The sequence below is a fragment of the Solanum verrucosum genome, unplaced genomic scaffold (genome assembly GCF_900185275.1).
Source record: "Solanum verrucosum unplaced genomic scaffold, falcon-dt-bn FXZP01000235.1, whole genome shotgun sequence".
NCBI classification, from domain to species: Eukaryota; Viridiplantae; Streptophyta; class Magnoliopsida; order Solanales; family Solanaceae; genus Solanum; species Solanum verrucosum.
The window spans coordinates 390,644-411,620 of record NW_026019948.1 but is presented as its reverse complement, the minus strand read 5'-3'; the positions used below and the strand labels follow the sequence as shown (position 1 = coordinate 411,620).

Here is a 20,977-nt window from a genome sequence, read left to right as displayed (position 1 = left end):
AGTATCTTTTGATAATTGAACACTATTAAAATGAAATAGTTCTTTATTACCTCCGTTTTTATATTTATGTCACCATTTTAGGTGTCGCGTTTCCTAAAAAACTAAGTAAGTTTATCATTATACCCTTATTTAGTGCTCTCTTGAAGTCAAGTTTTCAATAAATGAACATATATTAATTTATTTTGATTAATAAAATTGATTAATGAACATGAATTAATCCTTTAGTTTTCTTAAGTTGTTAAATTTATACTTTCAAGACTGATACCTCTCTAAGTAAAATATGAAGATTAGTGTTATTTATACAATGATTTTGTGCAACGACAAGTACTAAGAAATGAATATTATTATTTATTAAGTAAGAACGATATATAAATAAAAATGGAAGATGATATATTAAGAAATAACTAATCTTCTACATTGAATTGCGTGTCCATCTCTTGTCACCTACTTTATCTTACTTGCAGTTATTACTCGTCTTCTTCGTTGCTAACCAAAACTGCAAAAACAAATTTAATCTTTCTTCCACCAAATTTCCATCTCCCATTAATACTGCTACTGCTACTGCTACTGCTACTCTATATATATAATAGGAATTACCTCATAATTCTCTATTCCTCTTTTACTTTTCGCATCAAAATCAGCCATGGCGGAAACGTCTACTCAGCTCAAATCAGATGCTATATTCGATCAATTGAAACTTCATCTTTCTACTGATGCTGGAAAGGAACTCATTAAGAAAATTGGTCTCGTTTACCAAATCAACATCGCACCTAAGGTTTAATTTTCCCCTAATTTTTATATTCATGTATATATGTAGTTTTTTTTTTTGCTGTATTAATTTGATTTTTTTAATATATTTTTTTGATCGGCAGAAAATTGGATTCAATGAGAAGGTGTATGTTGTTGATCTGAAAAAAGGAGAAACAAAGGAAGGTTAGGCTGTTTTTCAATTTTTTGACTTTTTTAAAAATCATTATTGGAATAATATAGTAACATATGTAGAGAATTTGTGTTGAAAGGATCCAGATTTATCAGTTTCTAGGTCAGGTTTCCAATTGAATATTTTGGATCCGAATTGAATTTGGGTATTTTGTTATTTGGGAATTTAGGGCCATATGAAGGTGGGAAGCCTGATGCAACTTTTTCATTTACTGATGGTGATTTTGTGAAGATTGCCACTGGGAAAATGAACCCTCAAATTGCTTTTATGAGGTACTATTATTGTTTAATACTATGTTGCTCGGACTCTTCAAAAATGCCCTATGGTGCATACCGGATCTTCGAAAAGTAGTAGAGTAGTATATTTTTGGAGGATCTGACACGAGTGTGGTCACATTTTTGCTGAGTTTTAGCAACATAAGTTCTCTTTGCCTTTTTCAATTGTTGGGATTCTTTGTACTTTTTGCCACACTAAAAGTTTCGAGCTTTTTTGGTAATATGTTATTTTCGATTGGATCTTGATGCAGGGGTGCGATGAAGATTAAGGGCAGCATAAGTGCAGCTCAGAAATTCACACCTGATATTTTCCCAAAGCCCTCAAAGATGTGAACAAATTCGCTAAATGTCAGTAGAAAGACTGTTCATTTAGGTTTTTTTCTCTCGAGTCACGAAATCAGATAATACGATAAGAAATTATGGAGGATTTATAATGTATCTGTCTGTTCTTAGGTATAATTATGTGTTCCTTTGTGATGTAGTAATGGAATTCTGGGCTTATATTAAAGGAACTGAATATAAATGTTCTCATTTTACTGTGGCAGAGTCGCTGTTAGAGCCTTATAATTATGTCTTATCATTTTATACTGAGATCATATTACAGAAGATGAAAGCTGACATTGCATTACTTATTCTGTTTTATACAAGTCTTGTAACTGCTGCTTGTGAGTTGTGACTGTAAGATAAATTGATTCAGCCTTCTGTGGCGTTAGCGGAGATCTGATTATACTCTCATCATCTTAGCTAAGTTGCTCATGCAACTTTGTCCTTAATAGTTGGCTAATACTACAACTGAAATTAAGTGTAGTTATTCAAAACTCTGTTGGAAGTGCTAATGCTTAAGTGCTGGTTATTGTAAACCCCATCCGAGTTATTATACAGCATCTGGCTGATGAAATGCTGCTCATTTGCAATGGTGACGTAACCAAATGCTAGTAAAACATACTAGCTGGTTGAATATTAGATGATTGTTCAAGGTTACATCTCACAGAAAGCTTATTGTGGATTGACATGTTAGTTGATCCGAAAGATCCTTCTTGAGGAGTTTTTTTACCTTCTTTTGTGAAATGATTATATAGTCGAAGATTAAGCAACTTTACATTGAGACATGTGTGATTGTTTGAAATTTATGTATATATCTGTAGCATTAGAAACTATAAGAGTTGTTAGCTTCACTTGTCTTACTGTTGTGCTCAAAGCAACTTCATCATGCAGTATGGTTTTTATATGCTCTTCCATTATCACCGAGCCTTATGATTATGTGTACGAGCTTATAATATTACTGATGGTGATTCAGTATTATGATTATGTCCTCCATTAATTATTCTGTTTCATACAAGTCGTGTAATGTGCTGTTTGTGATTGTACGATAAATTGATTCAACCTGCTGCGGTGTTGGTTGAAGTTCAAGTAAATTAGCTTTATTTATCATAGTAGCATTTGATTATTGATGCTCTGTAGCTAATGATATGCCATTGAAGGGAAGCAGAAATGGTAAAGCTCTCTAAAATGAATCTACGAATGGATGATAAAGTTCATGAATATTGTTGATACTTCTGCAATCAGATTATGAGTTACTGAGTCTACTGTTTTTTAAGCCTGTTTCAGATGATCGATCATCAACAACAACATATTCAATGTAGTAGGCATGATCGATCACTTTCTAATTTTCGATTATGCACCCTCTTTTCTCCAATTTGGTCGTCTTCTTTTTTTCATGATGTCACTGAATTATTCTCTGGTCGTCCCCACCATTCAGGAAGTCACTTCGAGCATAATGTGAAAATATCCCCATTTTTCAAATCCACCAGAATTTTCATCAAACGGATTCAACATTTACTATATATATACACTCTGAATCCAATAATTCTAGATGGTGCACCTGTGCCCCCACATTTGTAGAAGCTTATTCTCTATTTTTTTTTCCACAACTTGAATACAGACCACACAACTCCCGTGTCTTGTACGGTCAGCATCAGAGTGGAGAACTCAATTAAGTGACTTTAACGTCGAGTTCTATAGTAAACAACCTCTTTTATCTTTTTTCAAGGCATGTTAAGACTGCGAACACACTATTTTTTTCTATTGTTGTACTTGAGAGACGTTTGAGAAATTTCCAGGTCGTTAATCTTGTACCCAGTGCGTGAACTTTTAAAAAAAAAGTCAGTTTTTTAGTCTCTAAAACACATTTAAATAGTGTTTCTTTGCCCATCTTTTGTTGCTCATCCTAGACTTGGAGTCAACACAACACAACAACAATGAAATCCATTTTTCCTCTTTGCTTAATTCTCTCTTTTATTCTTCCTATGTTTGCTTCTTCAACGGTGTTGTTTCAGGTATCCATCCTGAAGAACCTTAATTTCTTCAAACTTTTCCCATGTATATGTATATCTATGTTTATGTACTTGCTCAAGTATATCCAAAAAAATGTTAGTTTTTCTATAATTTTTGAATTCATTTGTTAGGGGTTCAATTGGGAATCGAGTAATAAGCAAGGTGGATGGTACAACTCTCTCATCAACTTAGTTCCAGACTTGGCTAAAGCTGGAGTTACTCATGTTTGGTTACCACCATCATCTCACTCTGTTTCTCCTCAAGGTAATTTTCGGTGTGATTGTGACCTAGTGATCACTGAAGTTAAATTTCAATGAAAATATAATCCATGCAACCCGCTCAAGCCTCAGTGAGACTATGACTGATAAAATTAGCTCATGAAAATATGATTAGTCTAACCCTTTCAAGTTTAGACAAGTTAACGACCAACTTATTTATTAGTTCAATCCATAAAATTTTGTTGATATTGTAGCTCAAATTGACCAATAGAGATTTTATCAAAATATTTTTCCAAAAAATAAGTTTTTTCATTTGATATGTTATATAGTCTTAATAAATGATTTTTTTTTTTTAGTTTTATTAGGTTTTTTAAAAAAATAAGAAAAACACAATAAGAATTGGATGAGTTGGTTTATGATTCATTTTTAGTATATTTCAGCTCAAGTAACTTTTAGATATCTGTCTAATCATTAATTCAGCTCATTTTGACGTAGTGCAACTGCCCCATTTGATACCCACTAGTCGAGACACATGTAAGTTATCCTGAACACCACAACAGATGAAAAAAGAAAAGAGTGGTATTCATATCGTTAGAAATGATATTTGTTCTTCCTATATTAGGAAGTGGATGGAATCCACAAGTTATAAAGATTGGAGTTTGAGCTAATTGTCCTATTAATGGCATGCATTTTACATGTTTGATAGATTGCCAAAATTAAAATTGATGTAGTAGTTACAAAATGGAATTGCTTGAAGGCTTTTGCCATCTTTCATGCCAGGTTATATGCCAGGAAGGTTGTATGACTTAGATGCTTCCAAGTTTGGGAATCAGCAACAACTGAAAACTCTTATTAAGGCTTTACATGACCACGGGATCAAATCGGTTGCTGATATAGTGATAAATCATAGAACTGCTGATAACAAAGATAGCAGGGGAATATACAGCATCTTTGAAGGAGGAACGTCTGATGACCGGCTTGATTGGGGTCCATCTTTCATTTGCAAGAACGACACACAATATTCTGATGGCACAGGGAATCCAGACACGGGTTTGGACTTTGAACCTGCCCCTGATATCGATCATCTTAATACAAGAGTGCAGAAAGAGTTATCAGACTGGATGAATTGGCTGAAATCTGAAATTGGATTTGATGGTTGGCGTTTCGATTTTGTTAGGGGATATGCACCTTGCATTACCAAGATTTATATGAGAAACACATCCCCGGATTTTGCAGTTGGTGAATTTTGGAACTCTCTTGCTTATGGCCAGGATGGGAAACCGGAATATAACCAGGACAATCATAGGAATGAGCTAGTTGGTTGGGTTAAAAATGCAGGGCGGGCTGTAACAGCCTTTGATTTTACAACTAAGGGAATTCTTCAAGCAGCAGTTCAAGGAGAGTTATGGAGATTAAAGGATTCCAATGGAAAACCTCCTGGGATGATAGGTGTTTTGCCTCGAAAAGCTGTGACTTTTATCGATAATCATGATACTGGATCGACACAAAATATGTGGCCTTTCCCTTCAGACAAAGTTATGCAAGGATATGCATACATTCTAACTCATCCAGGAATCCCATCAGTGGTAAAAAAAGAAATCCTTTCTCTCTAAATTCTTACTATGCATTTCTCATTGTGTCTATTTTACAAGAAATTCATATTCTTTTTCAGGGAATTTGAGAAACTCTGCCTGTGTGAGTTTGCTCACATTGCCGGTCTCAGTAGTAGGCTACTAAAACATAAAATTAGTTAACTAATGATCGATTCTCATAATACAGAATAGGCATAATACATAAACAAACACTCCAACTTTGAGTATGCACTTCTAGACACCTCAACTCATCTACACCCTGTCAATTGGACACTCCAACTTACAAAATGATCATCTAGACTCCTCCAAAATTTATGTGTCACATTAGCAGCATGTGTCCACGAAGAGACAGCGGGGACGAGTTGGAGTAGTTAGTTTCTAGATAAAACCAAGTTGAGGTGTCTAGATGTGCACTCTCAAAGTTGGAGTGTTTACTTGCCAGTTGAGGCCATGTTTGAGTGTCTGTTTATGTATTAGGCTTACAGAATATGACTCATTTGTTTTCAAGTAGCTGAGGAGTTCTAAATTCTTGTTTTTGGTTGCAGTTTTATGACCATTTCTTTGATTGGGGCTTCAAGGATGGAATTTCAGCACTAATCTCTATTAGGAAGAGGAATAGGATTTGTGCAACAAGCAATGTGCAAATAATGGCTTCTGATTCAGATCTTTATATAGCAATGATTCATCACAAAATTATTGTCAAGATTGGGCCAAAACTTGATCTTGGAAATCTTATTCCACCTAATTATGAGGTGGCAACTTCTGGACAAGACTATGCTGTATGGGAGCAAAAGGCATAATCATATTGTAGTACCATTTATTTACCACACTAAAAGTGACCATGGACAAAATGGTTCTTAGTGTTAATGTTATATGATTGAAAATATAATTTATATCGGCATAATGAAGGCCAAAAATTCAAGAAATTATATTCAATTCGATAGACCTTGCTCAATTCACAATTACATTATGACTTCTCTATTGCAAACTAAATCTTGTACCTAGTTTTGGTCCACATTATTTTACAATTTTACAATATTTCTTGAAAAAGACTTGTAAGCTTAATTAGTTACAGACTTGCAGTGAACATTTGTTGAAATTACTCTATCTCTTACATTTGATTTAATAAATATTTCACCTATTCTCTAAGGGGTTATTTGGTAGCTAGTTAGAGTAATTAGTAATGCAGAGATTAGTTAGGAGAGAATTTAAGTATTATTTTATGCAGATGTTAGTTAATATCGATTTTAACTATTTATGTATTGGTTATTTCACCTTCTATAATGCATAAAATAATACATAGATCCTCTTATAACTTATACATGTGCTCGCTATGCGCATATCTAAATAGCAAATGGAACACTTTATTAATTTTATATATGTATAGCTAACCTCCTAGCCAACTACCAAATATGATATTACTTAGGCAGAAACCTCCAAGTCTTATAGGCTTATAACCAAAAAAAAAAGACTGAAACTTGTCAAATTTTCTTCTTTGGATACTGTAGACAAGAACTTTAATGCATAAGTTGATTGGAAGAAAACAACCATAATCCAAAAGACTCTTAATTGAAGGCAAAAACATTATAATGCATAGTTGACTGGATTTGGTTAAAATCATAATTGAAGGCAAAAAAGTTTTTAACATTTTTGTGCTTCTTGCCATTCTTATCTCATCATCCTAGAATTCACAACACACAACACAAATAACAATGAATATCCTTCTTCCTCTTTGTTTAGTTCTCTCTCTTTTTCCGCTATTTGCAGCTCCAACGCTGTTGTTTCAGGTGCCCCTTGTCCCCCTCAATGTATCGATTTGTATATCGTCTAAGTTTTTCATATTTATATAACTTACTTCTTCTTGTTTAACGATTCGTTAGGGGTTCGATTGGGAATCGAGTAATAAGCAAGGTGGATGGTACAACTCTCTCATCAACTTAGTTCCAAACTTGGCTAGTGCTGGAATTACTCATGTTTGGTTACCTCCCCATCTAATTCTGTTTCGCCTCAAGGTAACATTCCAGAACATTTTGGCTTTAGGTCACCCATTCTATTTCATGTATATGTTATAACAGACAATTATTTCGTGGCAGGATATATGCCACAGAGATTGTATGAGTTGGATTCGTCCGAGTTTGGGAATGGACAACAACTGAAAGATCTTATAAAGGCGTTACATGGGTAGGGGATAAAAGCTGTAGCTGATGTAGTAATAGACCACAGATGTGCTGATAAAAAAGACAGCAGGGGAATATACTGCATTTTTGAAGGCGGAACGTCTGATTGGGGCCCGAATATTATTTGCAAAGGTGACACACAATATTCTGATGGCACTGGAAATGATGATACTGGTGAGGACTTTGGAGGTGCCCCTGATATCGATCATCTTAACGAAAGAGTTCAAAAAGAGTTATCAGATTGGATGAATTGGCTTAAATCTGAAACAAGTAATTTGCAGATTCTGATCTTTATGTAGCTATGATTGATGAGAAGGTTATTGTTAAGATTGGGCCAAAAACTGATCTTGGAAGTCTTATTCCACCAAATTATCAAGTGTCAGCTTCTGGACAAGACTATGCTGTATGGGAGAAAAAGGCATAAAAAAAACTTTTGCATTTGATCTTATAAGAAATTTTTACTATAATGTGCACAAAAATTGAGCTAATGTATTTATAGATTTCAATATATGCCACAAAAATTTCCTTTGAGATTTGTGATGATTGCTTATGTTTCTTTCCAATTCTTCTTCTTAGTTCCTTCTTAAATTCTATGTTGCTAGGGCTTGTCAAAAATATCTTTGGATGTGTGTTAGATATATCAAATTAAGTACGTTTTTGGAGAACTCAATACGGGTGAGGAGGGGAGAGTATTACACTAACATAAACTTCAATATCTTTTTCAACATAAATGACAGATAATTTGACAAAATTACAAAAGATAATGAGAATAAAATAGTAAAAACACCTCATCGTCCACTTTTACTTATTCACTATATAAAAGTAAATGTCTTTTTATTTGTTCAATTTCAAAATCAAAAGATAATTTACCATTCATTTCTCAAAATATATTATTAGAAATGATATAGTAAAATTGTCATTTTATGTATTGTTGCATAAGGCTGCTATTCATACAGTAATTTGATTTTCAGCAATTTATGTATTTGTCGTGAATGGAAACTTAAAGTTTATTTTATATATATTCAAAATAATCTTCAAATTTAATATAAAAATTTTTGAGTCAACATCTATAGCCAAACGGCTCCAAAGTTGTATTATGTATTAATGCAAAAAAAAAAATACTGTATTAATTTCATTTATTTATTTATTGTATTTTATTTAAAATTGGCATCTTCCTCTTTCCACTTGTACCAGTTGAAACCCTAATAAGCCAATCAAACCGTCAAAATTCAAATTTTGAAAATTGCGCTCCTCACATTTCTCCCTTTTCACTAAGGTTCTCTTCATTTTTGCTTTCACATTTTCCTCTGAATCAACAAAATTTCCTTTGTTCAAATGGGTGCTAATCACAGCCGTGAAGATCTGGAGCTTTCTGATTCCGAGTCTGAATCCGAATACGGGTCGGAGTCTCGAACAAGGGAGGAAGAGGAAGACGAAGATAACTACTCAGATGCTAAAACGACGCCATCTTCCATTGACCGGAAACAGAGCAAAACCCCATCTTCATTGGACGATGTTGAAGCTAAGCTGAAAGCTTTAAAGCTCAAGTATGGTACTCCACATGCTAAAACCCCCACAGCGAAAAACGCTGTTAAACTTTACCTTCATGTTGGTGGGAACACTGCGAATTCCAAATGGGTCGTTTCTGATAAAGTGGCGGCTTATTCGTTTGTTAAATCGGGTAGTGGGGATGGGTCGGATGATGATGAAAATGAAGAAACTGAGGAGAATACTTGGTGGGTTTTGAAAATTGGGTCGAAGGTTCGGGCTAAGATTGATGAGAATTTGCAGCTGAAGGCGTTTAAGGAGCAGAAACGGGTGGATTTTGTGGCGAATGGGGTTTGGGCTGTGAGATTCTTTGGGGAGGAAGAGTATAAGGCGTTCATTGACTTATATCAGAGCTGTTTGTTTGAGAATACTTATGGGTTTGAGGCAAATGATGAGAATAGAGTTAAGGTGTATGGTAAGGACTTTATGGGGTGGGCGAATCCAGAAGCTGCGGATGATTCGATGTGGGAGGATGCTGGGGATAGCTTTGCGAAGAGCCCTGCGTCTGAGAAGAAGACACCTTTGAGGGTTAACCATGATTTGAGGGAGGAGTTTGAAGAGGCAGCTAAAGGAGGAGCTATTCAGAGCTTGGCATTAGGTGCATTGGATAATAGTTTTCTTATAAGTGATTCTGGAATTCAGGTTGTGAGGAACTATACTCATGGGATAAGTGGAAAAGGTGTTTGTGTCAATTTTGATAAGGAAAGGTCTGCTGTACCTAATTCCACTCCAAGGAAAGCTCTACTTTTAAGAGCTGAGACTAATATGCTTCTTATGAGTCCAGTGACTGATAGGAAGCCTCACTCTCGGGGATTACATCAGTTTGATATAGAGACTGGGAAGGTTGTTAGTGAGTGGAAGTTTGAGAAAGATGGAACTGATATCACGATGAGGGATATCACTAATGATAGCAAAGGAGCTCAGATGGATCCCTCGGGGTCTACTTTCTTAGGGCTAGATGATAACAGATTGTGTAGGTGGGATATGCGTGATCGGCATGGGATGGTTCAGAATCTAGTCGATGAAAGTACTCCTGTGCTGAATTGGACTCAAGGACATCAATTTTCGAGGGGAACTAACTTTCAGTGTTTTGCTACTACTGGTGATGGATCAATTGTTGTTGGTTCACTAGATGGCAAGATTAGATTGTACTCAAGCAGTTCCATGAGACAGGCTAAAACTGCTTTTCCAGGCCTTGGTTCTCCTATCACTCATGTGGATGTTACCTATGATGGGAAGTGGATATTGGGGACAACTGATAGTTACTTGATATTGATATGCACCTTGTTTATCGACAAGAATGGAACTGCTAAGACTGGTTTTGCTGGTCGCATGGGGAATAAGATTTCCGCTCCAAGATTGTTAAAGCTAAACCCTCTCGATTCACATATGGCTGGAGCTAACAAGTTCCGTAGTGCTCAATTTTCATGGGTATGAGTCCTCTCCTCTTCTACCCTTACTTTTAGCTTGTAGCTGTTGTATATGTAGCATACACTTTGACTAGCATGCTTACTTTTCGTCCTTCATGCAAACATAATAGTTTTCGCTTAGTTAATTCCTTATGGTGTGTGTTTAAAAGCAAAGGAAACGACATTGATGTGTTTCTGAAATCTATATCTATATTGTCTATGTCTTTGTATATACTCCGATATCATATGTGATGGATTGTATATTCAGTCATAAATTCTAGGAGGTTTGAGAATGTTTCTAGCTCTCTAGAGTCGGGACTTCTTTGATTATTTGCATCTTTCGCGCTAATATAAGTTGTAATTTGAGATCCACTATTTGGCTTGGTATGACTTTCTTTACCTTTCTAATTGAAGAGGAAATTTATACTTTTGTGCACCATATCACTACGAAGTATGCTCTTTTGCAATGCATGCTATGAGATGGACTGGCTTTTGGAATTCCTATTAAATAATTTAGAGAGTTTTGTTGTAATGAGATTTCGCACTGATCGTTCTTTATTCAGGACAACTATTCTTGATGATCTTTAGCTGATAATTTTTGTTTAAGCATCGAGTCTTAGTGTCTTACTTATATGGTTCATAAGTCATGCTGGACTGGATTTAAATAATTTGTATTTTAGACTATGAAGTTCTTCCCTAACTAATTCATGTATACTGATGTTAAAAACTTGAAATATGGAGAAGAAAAAGGGATAAATCAAAACTACTTCATCCTACTAGGAGTCATGCTCTTACATCTCATTCTAGCATCCCTTGGTTGGGGAGAGGTATCATACTCGATTTACTATCTTAGATCCATATACTAAATTTAAAGGAGTAAGCCTAAACTGCAGCTTGAAATAAGGTATATATGTCTTATCATCGAGAAGCTTAAATGCACTATGGATGAAGATTTTATTAGCTTGTATATATAGCTTCTTTTATCTTACCCTACTATACTCCTTTCCAAGTAAATCCTGCAAATTTGAACTGCTAGTATTTGTTGATATAAATTGCAGATTCTATTGTTAATTCTGTAGCCCACTGATACTCACTTTCTTACTGTGAACTTTTCTTAGGTCACTGAGAACGGGAAGCAGGAGCGCCACCTTGTTGCTACTGTTGGGAAGTTTAGTGTGATATGGAATTTTCAACAGGTGAAGGATGGTTCTCATGAGTGTTACCAGAATCAGGTGGGGTTGAAGAGCTGCTATTGTTACAAGATAGTTCTAAGAGACGACTCTATTGTAGAAAGTCGTTTCATGCATGACAAGTATGCTGTTTCTGACTCACCTGAAGCACCACTGGTGGTAGCAACCCCCATGAAAGTCAGCTCATTCAGCATCTCTAGCAGGCGCTTACAAATTTGAACAATCATTATGTTCATATATATGCAACTTATTAGGTTTATCTGTAGCAGAATTAGTGTCTCTCACACTAAGTAGCTTGAAAAACTGCACATCTGCGAACCATTTTAGTTCAATGTATTACTACTTTAGTTTAAAGACCTTTAAGGCAGTCTTCCAAATTCTAGGTATCCTCACCTGACATTATTGTTGTTGTAATAACTAATTACTGCTTGCTTTAGATAACCGTTCAATGATTCCAGGTGATATGCATTTTCCAATATTTCTGTTTTTCTTGGACACATCCCTATTGATATGAAGTAGTTGACCTATTTTCAGTAGTCTCACTTCACCATTTTACTAATTATTTCTTCGGGATGTGTTACGTCAAGCATGGACAAGTAAAATGGAGGGAGGAAGCAACATTTGGATATCATTTGCATTATGAACCTTGCTTATTGCCTCATGACCAGTTGGTCTCAGTTTACAGGATGTATTCATTTTCATAACCTCTTAGGACGATGAAAGAAAGTATAACACATTCAAGACTAGATGGCATAAACTAGGGAGAATGGATACAAGCAGGCAATACTATGCTGATTGAATTAAAGAAAAAACTTCTAATGATGGTATATTATATATTGAATGCCTACCAAATAATGAAGCACTCACCCAGTCTCATTATTCTTTACAAAACCAGGCAAAAATGAAATAGGAGCCCAGAAATGACGATTAAGCCGAACTCAACAACTCCTGTTGGCAAAACTAGAAGGAATGGACATTTGAAGCACCAGAAATGACATTTGAAACTAGCAGCCAAACCTACAGCAAGCTTATACCCCGCCTATAATGCTATCTATGAGTGACTGAGAATTAATTTAATATTGTACATGTAAAAGAATGCTCTGTATGTACATATCGGGAAAGATTACTTTTCTGCTTTAACAACCGAGACAAACAGCCAAAAATTTGGAGAAACAATTGTTTAACAATGACAAGATGTTGTGCATGCAGCAATCATTGAGCAGACTTGGCCTGTGCTGCTTTCCTTCTGCCTAGAAACATGAAGATCCTTGGGAAGAAGGACCTCTTCTTTTTCCTTGGAACCTTCACATCTGGGGATGAATCAGCTTCAGTGCTGCTTGCTTGCAGTTGGGCTTTCGGACTTGTGCTGTCATAAGATGCAGTAGCCTCCGGTGCACTTTCAGAGGTCTTTGACTCATTGTTCTCCTCATCGCTCTTTCTAGGACTCCCTGCTGTAGGTGGAATGGATACACCAGCTTTCCGTCTCTGCTCCTGCTCCTCTCTCCATTTCCTCAGCTCTTGCTCTACAGACAACTTCCCTTCCTTGGCTTTCTCAGCCTTTTGCAATGCAACTCCTAGAGCTTCCTTTCTTTCAGTTATCTCACGATTAACCTCGTCCAGCCTGTTTAGGCTTTTCAGCTCTGACTCCTTGGCTACATCTATTTGGGTATGAGCATCAACCACCTTCTTGTTAGCTTGCTCCTCTGCCTCATGCGCCTGCTTGCTGAGCTCATAATACTCCTCCAAAGATAGAGTTACTCCAGGTGGGGTTTCCTCATCTTTGGTTTTTTGAGCCGATTCACTCTCCTCAAGAGCAGCTATAGCTGCTAGCGCCAACTTCTCCGCAGCTTTCGCAGCCTCTATCTCCTTCTTAACTGCAAGTAGTCTACTTTCCACAGTACTTGCTCCAAGCTTTGCTTCCTCAGCTTCTTCCTTTGCCTTATTCAGATCATCCCTCGCCATTTGAGCAAGTGATTTTGCACGATCAGCCTCTTGGGATACCTCTTGGAGTTGCTTGGGAAGCTCTACCATCTTTTCCCTTGCTTCTTTTTCCTTCTTCTGTGCAAGAACAATCTCTGACTGCGTCCTGCTCAACTCAGCTTCAAGAGATGCAGCAGCAACCGATGCCATTCCTTCTCTCTGTTGGATCGCAGCTAGTTCTGACTTTTCTTTTTCCAATTCTGCTTTCAATGAAGTTGCTGCCACCTTCAAGAAATTTACTTCAGTTGTAGCCTTCTCGATGTTGAGTTTCACTTCTTCTAGTTCCCTCTTAGCTGTGGCCACTACTGATTGTATCTCATCGTGAGTTCTTTTCTCTGGCTCTGACTGTTCGCCATTGAGGTTTCCTTCATCAGTTTCCTGCTTCAACTTTGATTCCATGTAAGCAGCCAACTCAGTTTTGAGATCCAGCAGTAAGGCTGAAGCGGTATCTAGTTTTCCTCTCAGATCCTTGGCAGACAAAATTTGATGGTTTAGTCTGACAAGCTCCTCTTCAGCTTGCTTCAGTTCTTTCTCCCAGTTTAAAGCATCTTGCTCTCCTGCCATAGCTGCTCCAATTCTGTGTTCCTCGGCCTCCAAATGTGCAGCATGAGCAACCTCCAAAGATTCCTTTGCAGTGATTAGCTCTATAGTTAAAGTCTCCAACGTCTTCTCAACTTCTTTTGATGCAGAGACTGCTTCCTCTGCTCTTTTCACCGCACCATCTTTATCAGACACCAATAAAGCATAATCTTTTCGAAGATCTTCTAACTCAGATTTTACAGTTTTTAGCTCAGAAACTGCAGCTGCATGCCTGGCCCTAGCAACTTCAAGCTGTGCTTTTGCTGCAATACTAAGATCATTGCCAATCCCCTGCTCCATCTCCTCCACCCGAAGCTTGGCAAGTTCTGAATCCTGTTTTGCTTGTTGCTCTTCTTTTTGTGCTCTCTCCAGGTTCAGCTTCAATTCTTCTATAAGTCTCTTAGTGCCATCTAATTCCTTCAAGACTAACACTTTTGCATCTTCAGCAGCCTGAGACTGTTTTTTATAAAATGGTATCTCCTCCTGCACTTTTGATAGTTCTTGTTCAACAAGTTGCCGCCTCTGCATTAGCCAGGAGAAAGTGATTTTTAATAGTCAGAGACTAGAACATTAAATTGTGGGATTAATGTGGGATGTAGACCCACTCAAACGTAAAAGAAACAGTGTACATGTCCATAGATTTTTTCCCTTTTCATTTTGATATGGTGAACAACACCCCCAAACTCCCCTACCCAGGACAATAGAGCCTATTGGCTGTTACCACCTTTGGTCTCTTGGAAAAGGTGACTTGAAGCCACAACTTCATAGTTGGAGGTGGAGGATCCTTTACACTAGGCTATCCTTAAGTAGAGTCATAGATGCAAGTGCACATTTTAAAATTGAAACAGCTACTGGTTATTCAACTGAACTAATGTTCTTTGCAGATATAACTATAAAATGATTAAAATAATGAAGTGGTATCAAATCTCTGACAGGAAATTGGCTATCAGAAAAACAAAAGATCAAAAAGTGTATATTACCTCCACAGTCTGTACACGATGAGCCTTCCAGTCAACTATCCCTCCAAACTTGGAAACTGCCTGCTTCACAGATTCAATTGGCGCTGCTGTATCGATATGGCCTTTATTTATGTCAGATTTTTCAGGATGCTTCGGGCTAGCAGCGCGTATTGAGGCCCTTGCTGAGAATGTGGAAGACTTAGCAAGCGGGCGAACAATGTTATCTGGTGTCAGTAAATGATGGTTATTTTCTGGTTTCCTCATCACTTGAGTGGATAAAGGAGAAGAGTCATCCGCATAGATATGGGTACTACTACTAGAATTATCTGGCTGATGAAACAGTGAGGCATTATTTGGTTCTACCTCTGAATGATTAGATTGAACATGTTCAGAAGATTCCTTTGCTACTTCTGAATGGTTAGACTGAACATGTTCAAATGATTCCATTACTACTTCTGAATGGTTAGATTGAACATGTTCAGAAGATGCCTTTGCTACTTCTGAATGATTAGATTGAACATATTCAGAAGATTCCTTTCTATTTTCCTCTTTTAAGGTCGATCCGGTTAATGCTGATGAAGCATCTTTCTCGGCTGTTGGTCCTTCAGAGGAATCATTTGGCTGGTTCTGAACCTTAACATTAGCACCCATGTCCAATGCTGGCTCCAAGATTTCACTTGGTTTTGCATCCAATGTGGATGATGAATTGGATTCTGAGAGAGCTGTTGCAATACTATGTGCAGAAGGATCTGTTTTCAGATCATGTGCTAATTGAGGTGAGGCTTCCGGCTCAACCATAGGTGTACCAGAAGCCATTTGAGAAATTCCTGTTTCACAAATGGTACTCATTCCATCAGATTTAATGGGAGCGGCCGAAATTAAATTTCCTCCTGCAGGAGTCTGACTTTCCTGCAGTAAACTATGAGAAGCCTCTTTTAAATGTTCTGAAGCATCTACAGCTGTCTCCTGAATTTTGGAGATCTCTATTTCACTGGTATGTTGGCTGGTTTGAGCTGCACTATGTGATTGATCGTCATTTGGAGAGGAAACCTTAGGTTCATGGGACGGTTCTGGAGGAGCATTTTCCTTCATATCTTTAGCATCTCCCATTTCTTAATTAAGAACTAAATTGAACAAAGTCGGGACCTAGAAATCAAACAATCACAGAATAAGTTAGGAGATGTAGACCTGCCATAATTTAACAGACAAGAGGAATATATACACAAGAGGTGAATGTAGTTGAGAAAATGTCGAATGGTTTATTTAGGACCAACTATAGGAATGCAAACTGAAGACTTGAAACCACTTCATGGACAATACTAGATCACCCCTGTTCTATAACATCCGCCGTAAATGTGACTTTTCTCAATAGAATACAGTAAAAAGAAAAGGCTTTTGAAAAGATTTATGGCAATATGCCTCACCAAAAGATTAAGATCTACTCCACCTTCGCAGATTGGATGACAAAGAATAACTCTAACCCGCATATGGACTCCTTTTAGATAGTGAATACAACAGTTCTAACTCAATAAGAAATTATAAGTCAAATATTCTTATACGGAAGTGTGTCAAGTCAAAGGACATATTCACTTTCAAGCAGAGGGATTATTATGGACTGACAATTGGATTGTAGGCGTAAGGTCTGACTAGCAAGTGCATTCTTTACCTAAGCTAAAATCACATGAAACTTGGCGTCCAGCACATGCTTGCTCATGCAAGTTTATAAACTACAAAGTTTCTTTGTCCTCTTTTTTTCCTTTCAGAGGGTGGGGGTGGGGTGGCGGGTTTGGTTTGACTTCAGTTAAAATTTATTGAAGATCTAACATTTTCTATAATTAACTGCATGTGCAAGCATTTAAAAGAAATCTCAACCCTACTATTACCTCCAGTCCCACTCCCCAATCAGACTCCCAACCAAAATAAACAAACAAATAAATAAGGTCCTATTACTATTATTATTATTACTTTTAGAAGGTAAGAACTAGTAAGGCCCTATTATTTTCCTCCTCCTCTTTTTCATTTCATATTTAAAGCATTGACACTTCTTGTTCGATCATTTCGCATCTAATAGTCTAAAGCGCATCACTTCACCCATGATACAAGAATCGTTCTATTCACATAGCTTTGTTGCTTTAAGAGACAAAGCAATCACAATTTAATGACACTGATAGCAAGAAGACAAGTCTAACTAATAAAAAATATGAAAGCAGCTTGAACATTTCCATCTCTATGTGAAGAAATCCTAAGGAAGCTTTATCCTCCAACTAGCTTCGGCAAGTGCAAACCAGAAGAGTTTAGAAAATGCATGAAATTGTGTCACGTTTGAAATTGAAACAAAGATGTACTGCAGCCAACAGATGACTAATCGTTAAAATAAAAGAAGCTATTGGCTAATCAAATGCACTTATAATGCGTATTAATGTGTCTATCAATCTTGGAACAAATGCTAGCCTCTGAATAACATCTTCAGCTCTACAAACAATGCAGAACAACAACAACAACAAACCCAATGTAATCCCATGAGTGTGTCTGGAGAGGGTGAAATGTACACAGAGCTTACCCCTACCTTTCTGGAGTAGAGAGGTTGTTCCCGATTGGATCAAAAGAGATGTTTTTCAAAGTAGGGTTGCAAGGAAATATGGAAACAAATAGCAACATATCCAGAAAATGGAGTAACAAATAGCAACACACATCGAAGAATCAGAAACTACGCAACAATAAAATAAAACAACAACAATGCAGAATTTAACAATTTTTGTTAGTGAGACTGACATCAATTTGGCACATGGATCCAGAAGTGGCAAAATAGGCTTTGAGAAGGAAACAAGTTGCCACCATGCCGATTAGGTAATACAACAGTTCAACAATTTGGATGTAGAAATGATATTGAACTATATTAGAATGGACATTCCAACGAGTAATAGTTGAACCCTGAACCAAAATCTTATTGATCCCTTCTGTAGATTCTACGACATGTTATCAGTTGATAGTCAGATATCTTCTTCTTTTTTGACAAAATGTGATAGTTAGATATCAGGTTCATGAAAACAATTGTTTATAACATATGTGTTGTGTTAGGATAAGAACTATGCAATAAGATTTAGACTTGTCAATTAATCATAGAATCTGTAATATCTTGATTAAACCATCGGGTTGGGCCATGATTAACCAAGACAAATAAACTTCCATCGTCAAAACAATAGTATGGGTAGAACTACACATTTCACCTAAAGCTTAAATACAACAGACATCAATAAATGAAACAACAATAAATAACCAAAAAATAAAACACATATTCATGTTTGGGTATAACCGAACTGATCAAGCATCCTATTGACATGTTGCTATATGACAGACTCAACCAACGCCCGTCAAATACACCAAAACCAGCAAACCCTTGAAATTAAATCGATCGATCAAATCAATCAGCTATTCCTCAACCTCAACTAGTTAGAGTCAGCTATATGACCCGTGCGTGTCTAGGTGGCCATATCCTTCTGCCACTGAACTATGTCTTGGGCTATGTTGCTCAGACTCTCCAAAATTATTTCCACACCCATGTCAAATTCTTTAAAACGCACCACTTTTCGAGTATCCTACACGCACCCTTAGTGCGCGATCCAGATTTAGTTGGAGCTCCAAGGTGGACTGCGGACACCGGGTGAGAAACCAGAAAAAATAAGAAGAGAAATCACTAAAAAGAGATTATTCTATTAACTATCTCAACCTTGCTCCAATACCCAAACTTCCAACCAGCTATATTTTCAAATTAAATCCATCAATGCTTAAACTAAAAAAATTACCCAAACTTAAAATAGCTTCAAATTCAATTAACCTTTATAGGAAAATCCAACTTTTATTTGGACAAAATGACAACTTGCAAGCTCCATACCTTCAAAAAGCAAAAATAAAGAATCCCCAAACAGAAATATCAAGCTGTCAATACATCAATATATGCCCATGAACATAAATCTCCCAAATCCATTAAACCAAACAAAAAAAAAACACTCAAATTTAGAACTAACCAAAATTCTTGATTAAAAACCAAACTAGAGAATCTCAAATTAGGCTTCATTTACATCTAATCCTTTCTGGGGTATCCAAAGATTGCTCCTTTATCCCAAATAACAAATACATGATTAAAATACCAAACATAAACATATCTTAATGACAAATTAAAAGATTAAACTCATGAAAATTAGCAAATTAAACAACATTTCATAACAAGAAAAAAAAAGAGTAGAAGGAGAGGAACATTACCAAATATCACCAGAATTAATGAGGATAACTTTTTTTTTTTCTCTTTTCTTGAATGTATCTTCCTGTGGGTATTCTCTCCAAAAAAAAAAAAAAGAGAAATAAACAAAAAGATACACAAAAAAATATAGGGTCACAAAATTCACTGAAAAACAAAAAGAAAAAAAGAAATGAACTGTTCCTTATAAAAGGAAAAAGAAAAAAATAGAAAAAAATGAGAAGAGGAGGTTACTGTAACACGTGGGTGGAGCCAATCCCTCTTGTTTTTTTTTTTCTCCTAAAAGGGAAATGAAATATTTTCTCTAAAATTAGAATTTTGAGAATTTCCCCCCTCAAAATTATTTCATCTAGTTTTGGTATTTTCACCATTTTAAGTAATAAGATAAAAAAAAACTTGTTTGAATGGTTGTAATCCGTTCTATTAAATTGTATTGTTAATTTAAATATAATAGTAGTATACATTTATTTTGATTTCGGGATGACCTAATAAATGATATTAATGAACTTTACAAGATTAATGTCATTTTTTCTCGAATTAAAGAGTTGAGAAATAAGAATTCAAGATTTTCTTCAAAAAAAATTGTGTATTAATTCATATTTTTTTATTATGATTGACCGACTTTGTTTAACCCTAAATTATGTGGGTTCATCTATGACGATCTAGTTAACAACACTAATAGCCTCTAATCTCTATAAGATTGGTGTCACTTGTTTAAACTCATCGTTAGGTATTAACTAGAAGTTTCATTTTATACAATGATTGATTTGGTGTGATCGCGTCATTATTTTAATTTTTTTATATCTTTTTTTTATTATTTAATAAATTATATTTTATTATTATTCTACCTTTTTATAGCAATTCTTTCTCATACATTATTTTTTTGTAGGTTTATCATTCAAAACGATGAGTGATATAATATATTTAAATATTATATTCATTAAAACAATGTAATATAATATGGTACATTACTAAACAATAAATAATAATTATCCAACTAAGTAAATGAGAAAGAGGACGGTGTATGAAACATTGCACCGACCTAATGATGTAATGTGAAATTACTACTAAATTAGATATTTTATTATTGATAATAAAATAAGCTAACAAAAAACTATTTTAAGAAAAAGAGAAATTATTAGTATATGGTTTAGAAAGGATGAACCATAAATTGGTGAAAGTGAAAGTTCACTTACGACCACTTAATCATATGGTATTGCTAGTAACTTTATGTGTAAAAAAAAAAAAAAAGTAAACAAATTGCTTATTCGATTTTGTTAAATAAAAAGTAAACAAATGGATCATGTGAATATTTTTAGTTGTACAAAAGAAGTTCACATAAACTTTTTTGTGAATAACTTTCATATGTATTACTAAGTATTTAGGTTAACTTTTTTGTGAATAATTTTCATATGTATTATTAAGTAGTTAAATCACGTGAATATGTTTTTTTAAAAATTACCTTTTTAAGTATTTAATAATTACCTTTTTCGTTACAAAATACTTGTTTCCCTTACAAAA

At 35.6% G+C, this 20,977-nt stretch overlaps 4 protein-coding genes and 1 pseudogene across 4 annotated transcripts; 4 read left to right on the top strand and 1 right to left on the bottom strand.

The window, feature by feature from the left end:
* Positions 1-447: 447 nt before the first annotated feature.
* Positions 448-1,746, top strand: LOC125811970 (sterol carrier protein 2). Its single transcript, XM_049491520.1, has 4 exons — positions 448-775; positions 873-933; positions 1,110-1,212; positions 1,467-1,746. Exons 1-4 carry the CDS (start codon positions 644-646, stop codon positions 1,546-1,548), a joined length of 378 nt encoding a protein of 125 aa, XP_049347477.1. The 5' UTR covers positions 448-643; the 3' UTR covers positions 1,549-1,746.
* Positions 1,747-3,423: 1,677 nt separating this feature from the next.
* Positions 3,424-6,427, top strand: LOC125811625 (alpha-amylase-like). The gene is made up of 4 exons (XM_049491152.1): positions 3,424-3,551; positions 3,681-3,813; positions 4,548-5,353; positions 5,905-6,427. Exons 1-4 carry the CDS (start codon positions 3,474-3,476, stop codon positions 6,157-6,159), a joined length of 1,272 nt encoding a protein of 423 aa, XP_049347109.1. The 5' UTR covers positions 3,424-3,473; the 3' UTR covers positions 6,160-6,427.
* A 644-nt stretch (positions 6,428-7,071) lies between these two features.
* On the top strand, positions 7,072-7,835 carry LOC125813593 (alpha-amylase-like; annotated as a pseudogene).
* A 937-nt stretch (positions 7,836-8,772) lies between these two features.
* On the top strand, positions 8,773-12,210 carry LOC125811416 (protein CYPRO4). Its single transcript, XM_049490896.1, has 2 exons — positions 8,773-10,515; positions 11,612-12,210. Exons 1-2 carry the CDS (start codon positions 8,872-8,874, stop codon positions 11,900-11,902), a joined length of 1,935 nt encoding a protein of 644 aa, XP_049346853.1. The 5' UTR covers positions 8,773-8,871; the 3' UTR covers positions 11,903-12,210.
* Positions 12,211-12,478: 268 nt separating this feature from the next.
* Positions 12,479-19,577, bottom strand: LOC125811332 (protein WEAK CHLOROPLAST MOVEMENT UNDER BLUE LIGHT 1-like). Its single transcript, XM_049490838.1, has 3 exons — positions 19,462-19,577; positions 15,223-16,347; positions 12,479-14,764 (listed from the first exon to the last, which is right to left on the bottom strand). The coding sequence occupies exons 2-3, from the start codon at positions 16,309-16,311 to the stop codon at positions 12,896-12,898; spliced, it is 2,958 nt and encodes a 985-aa protein (XP_049346795.1). The 5' UTR covers positions 16,312-16,347; positions 19,462-19,577; the 3' UTR covers positions 12,479-12,895.
* Between the last annotated feature and the right edge of the window lie 1,400 nt (positions 19,578-20,977).

What these genes read in the sequence shown, in the direction of transcription:
- LOC125811970 (XM_049491520.1), top strand. Translation starts at nt 644, where the DNA reads ATGGCGGAAACGTCTACTCAGCTCAAATCAGATGCTATATTCGATCAA. An exon ending in AAATCAACATCGCACCTAAG is followed by an intron (nt 776 to 872) that starts GTTTAATTTTCC and finishes TTTGATCGGCAG; the next exon opens with AAAATTGGATTCAATGAGAA. An exon ending in AAAAGGAGAAACAAAGGAAG is followed by an intron (nt 934 to 1,109) that starts GTTAGGCTGTTT and finishes TTGGGAATTTAG; the next exon opens with GGCCATATGAAGGTGGGAAG.
- LOC125811625 (XM_049491152.1), top strand. Translation starts at nt 3,474, where the DNA reads ATGAAATCCATTTTTCCTCTTTGCTTAATTCTCTCTTTTATTCTTCCT. An exon ending in CTTCAACGGTGTTGTTTCAG is followed by an intron (nt 3,552 to 3,680) that starts GTATCCATCCTG and finishes TTCATTTGTTAG; the next exon opens with GGGTTCAATTGGGAATCGAG. An exon ending in TCACTCTGTTTCTCCTCAAG is followed by an intron (nt 3,814 to 4,547) that starts GTAATTTTCGGT and finishes CTTTCATGCCAG; the next exon opens with GTTATATGCCAGGAAGGTTG.
- LOC125811416 (XM_049490896.1), top strand. Translation starts at nt 8,872, where the DNA reads ATGGGTGCTAATCACAGCCGTGAAGATCTGGAGCTTTCTGATTCCGAG. An exon ending in GTAGTGCTCAATTTTCATGG is followed by an intron (nt 10,516 to 11,611) that starts GTATGAGTCCTC and finishes AACTTTTCTTAG; the next exon opens with GTCACTGAGAACGGGAAGCA.
- LOC125811332 (XM_049490838.1), bottom strand. Translation starts at nt 16,311, where the DNA reads ATGGGAGATGCTAAAGATATGAAGGAAAATGCTCCTCCAGAACCGTCC. An exon ending in ATCGTGTACAGACTGTGGAG is followed by an intron (nt 14,765 to 15,222) that starts GTAATATACACT and finishes TGGCTAATGCAG; the next exon opens with AGGCGGCAACTTGTTGAACA.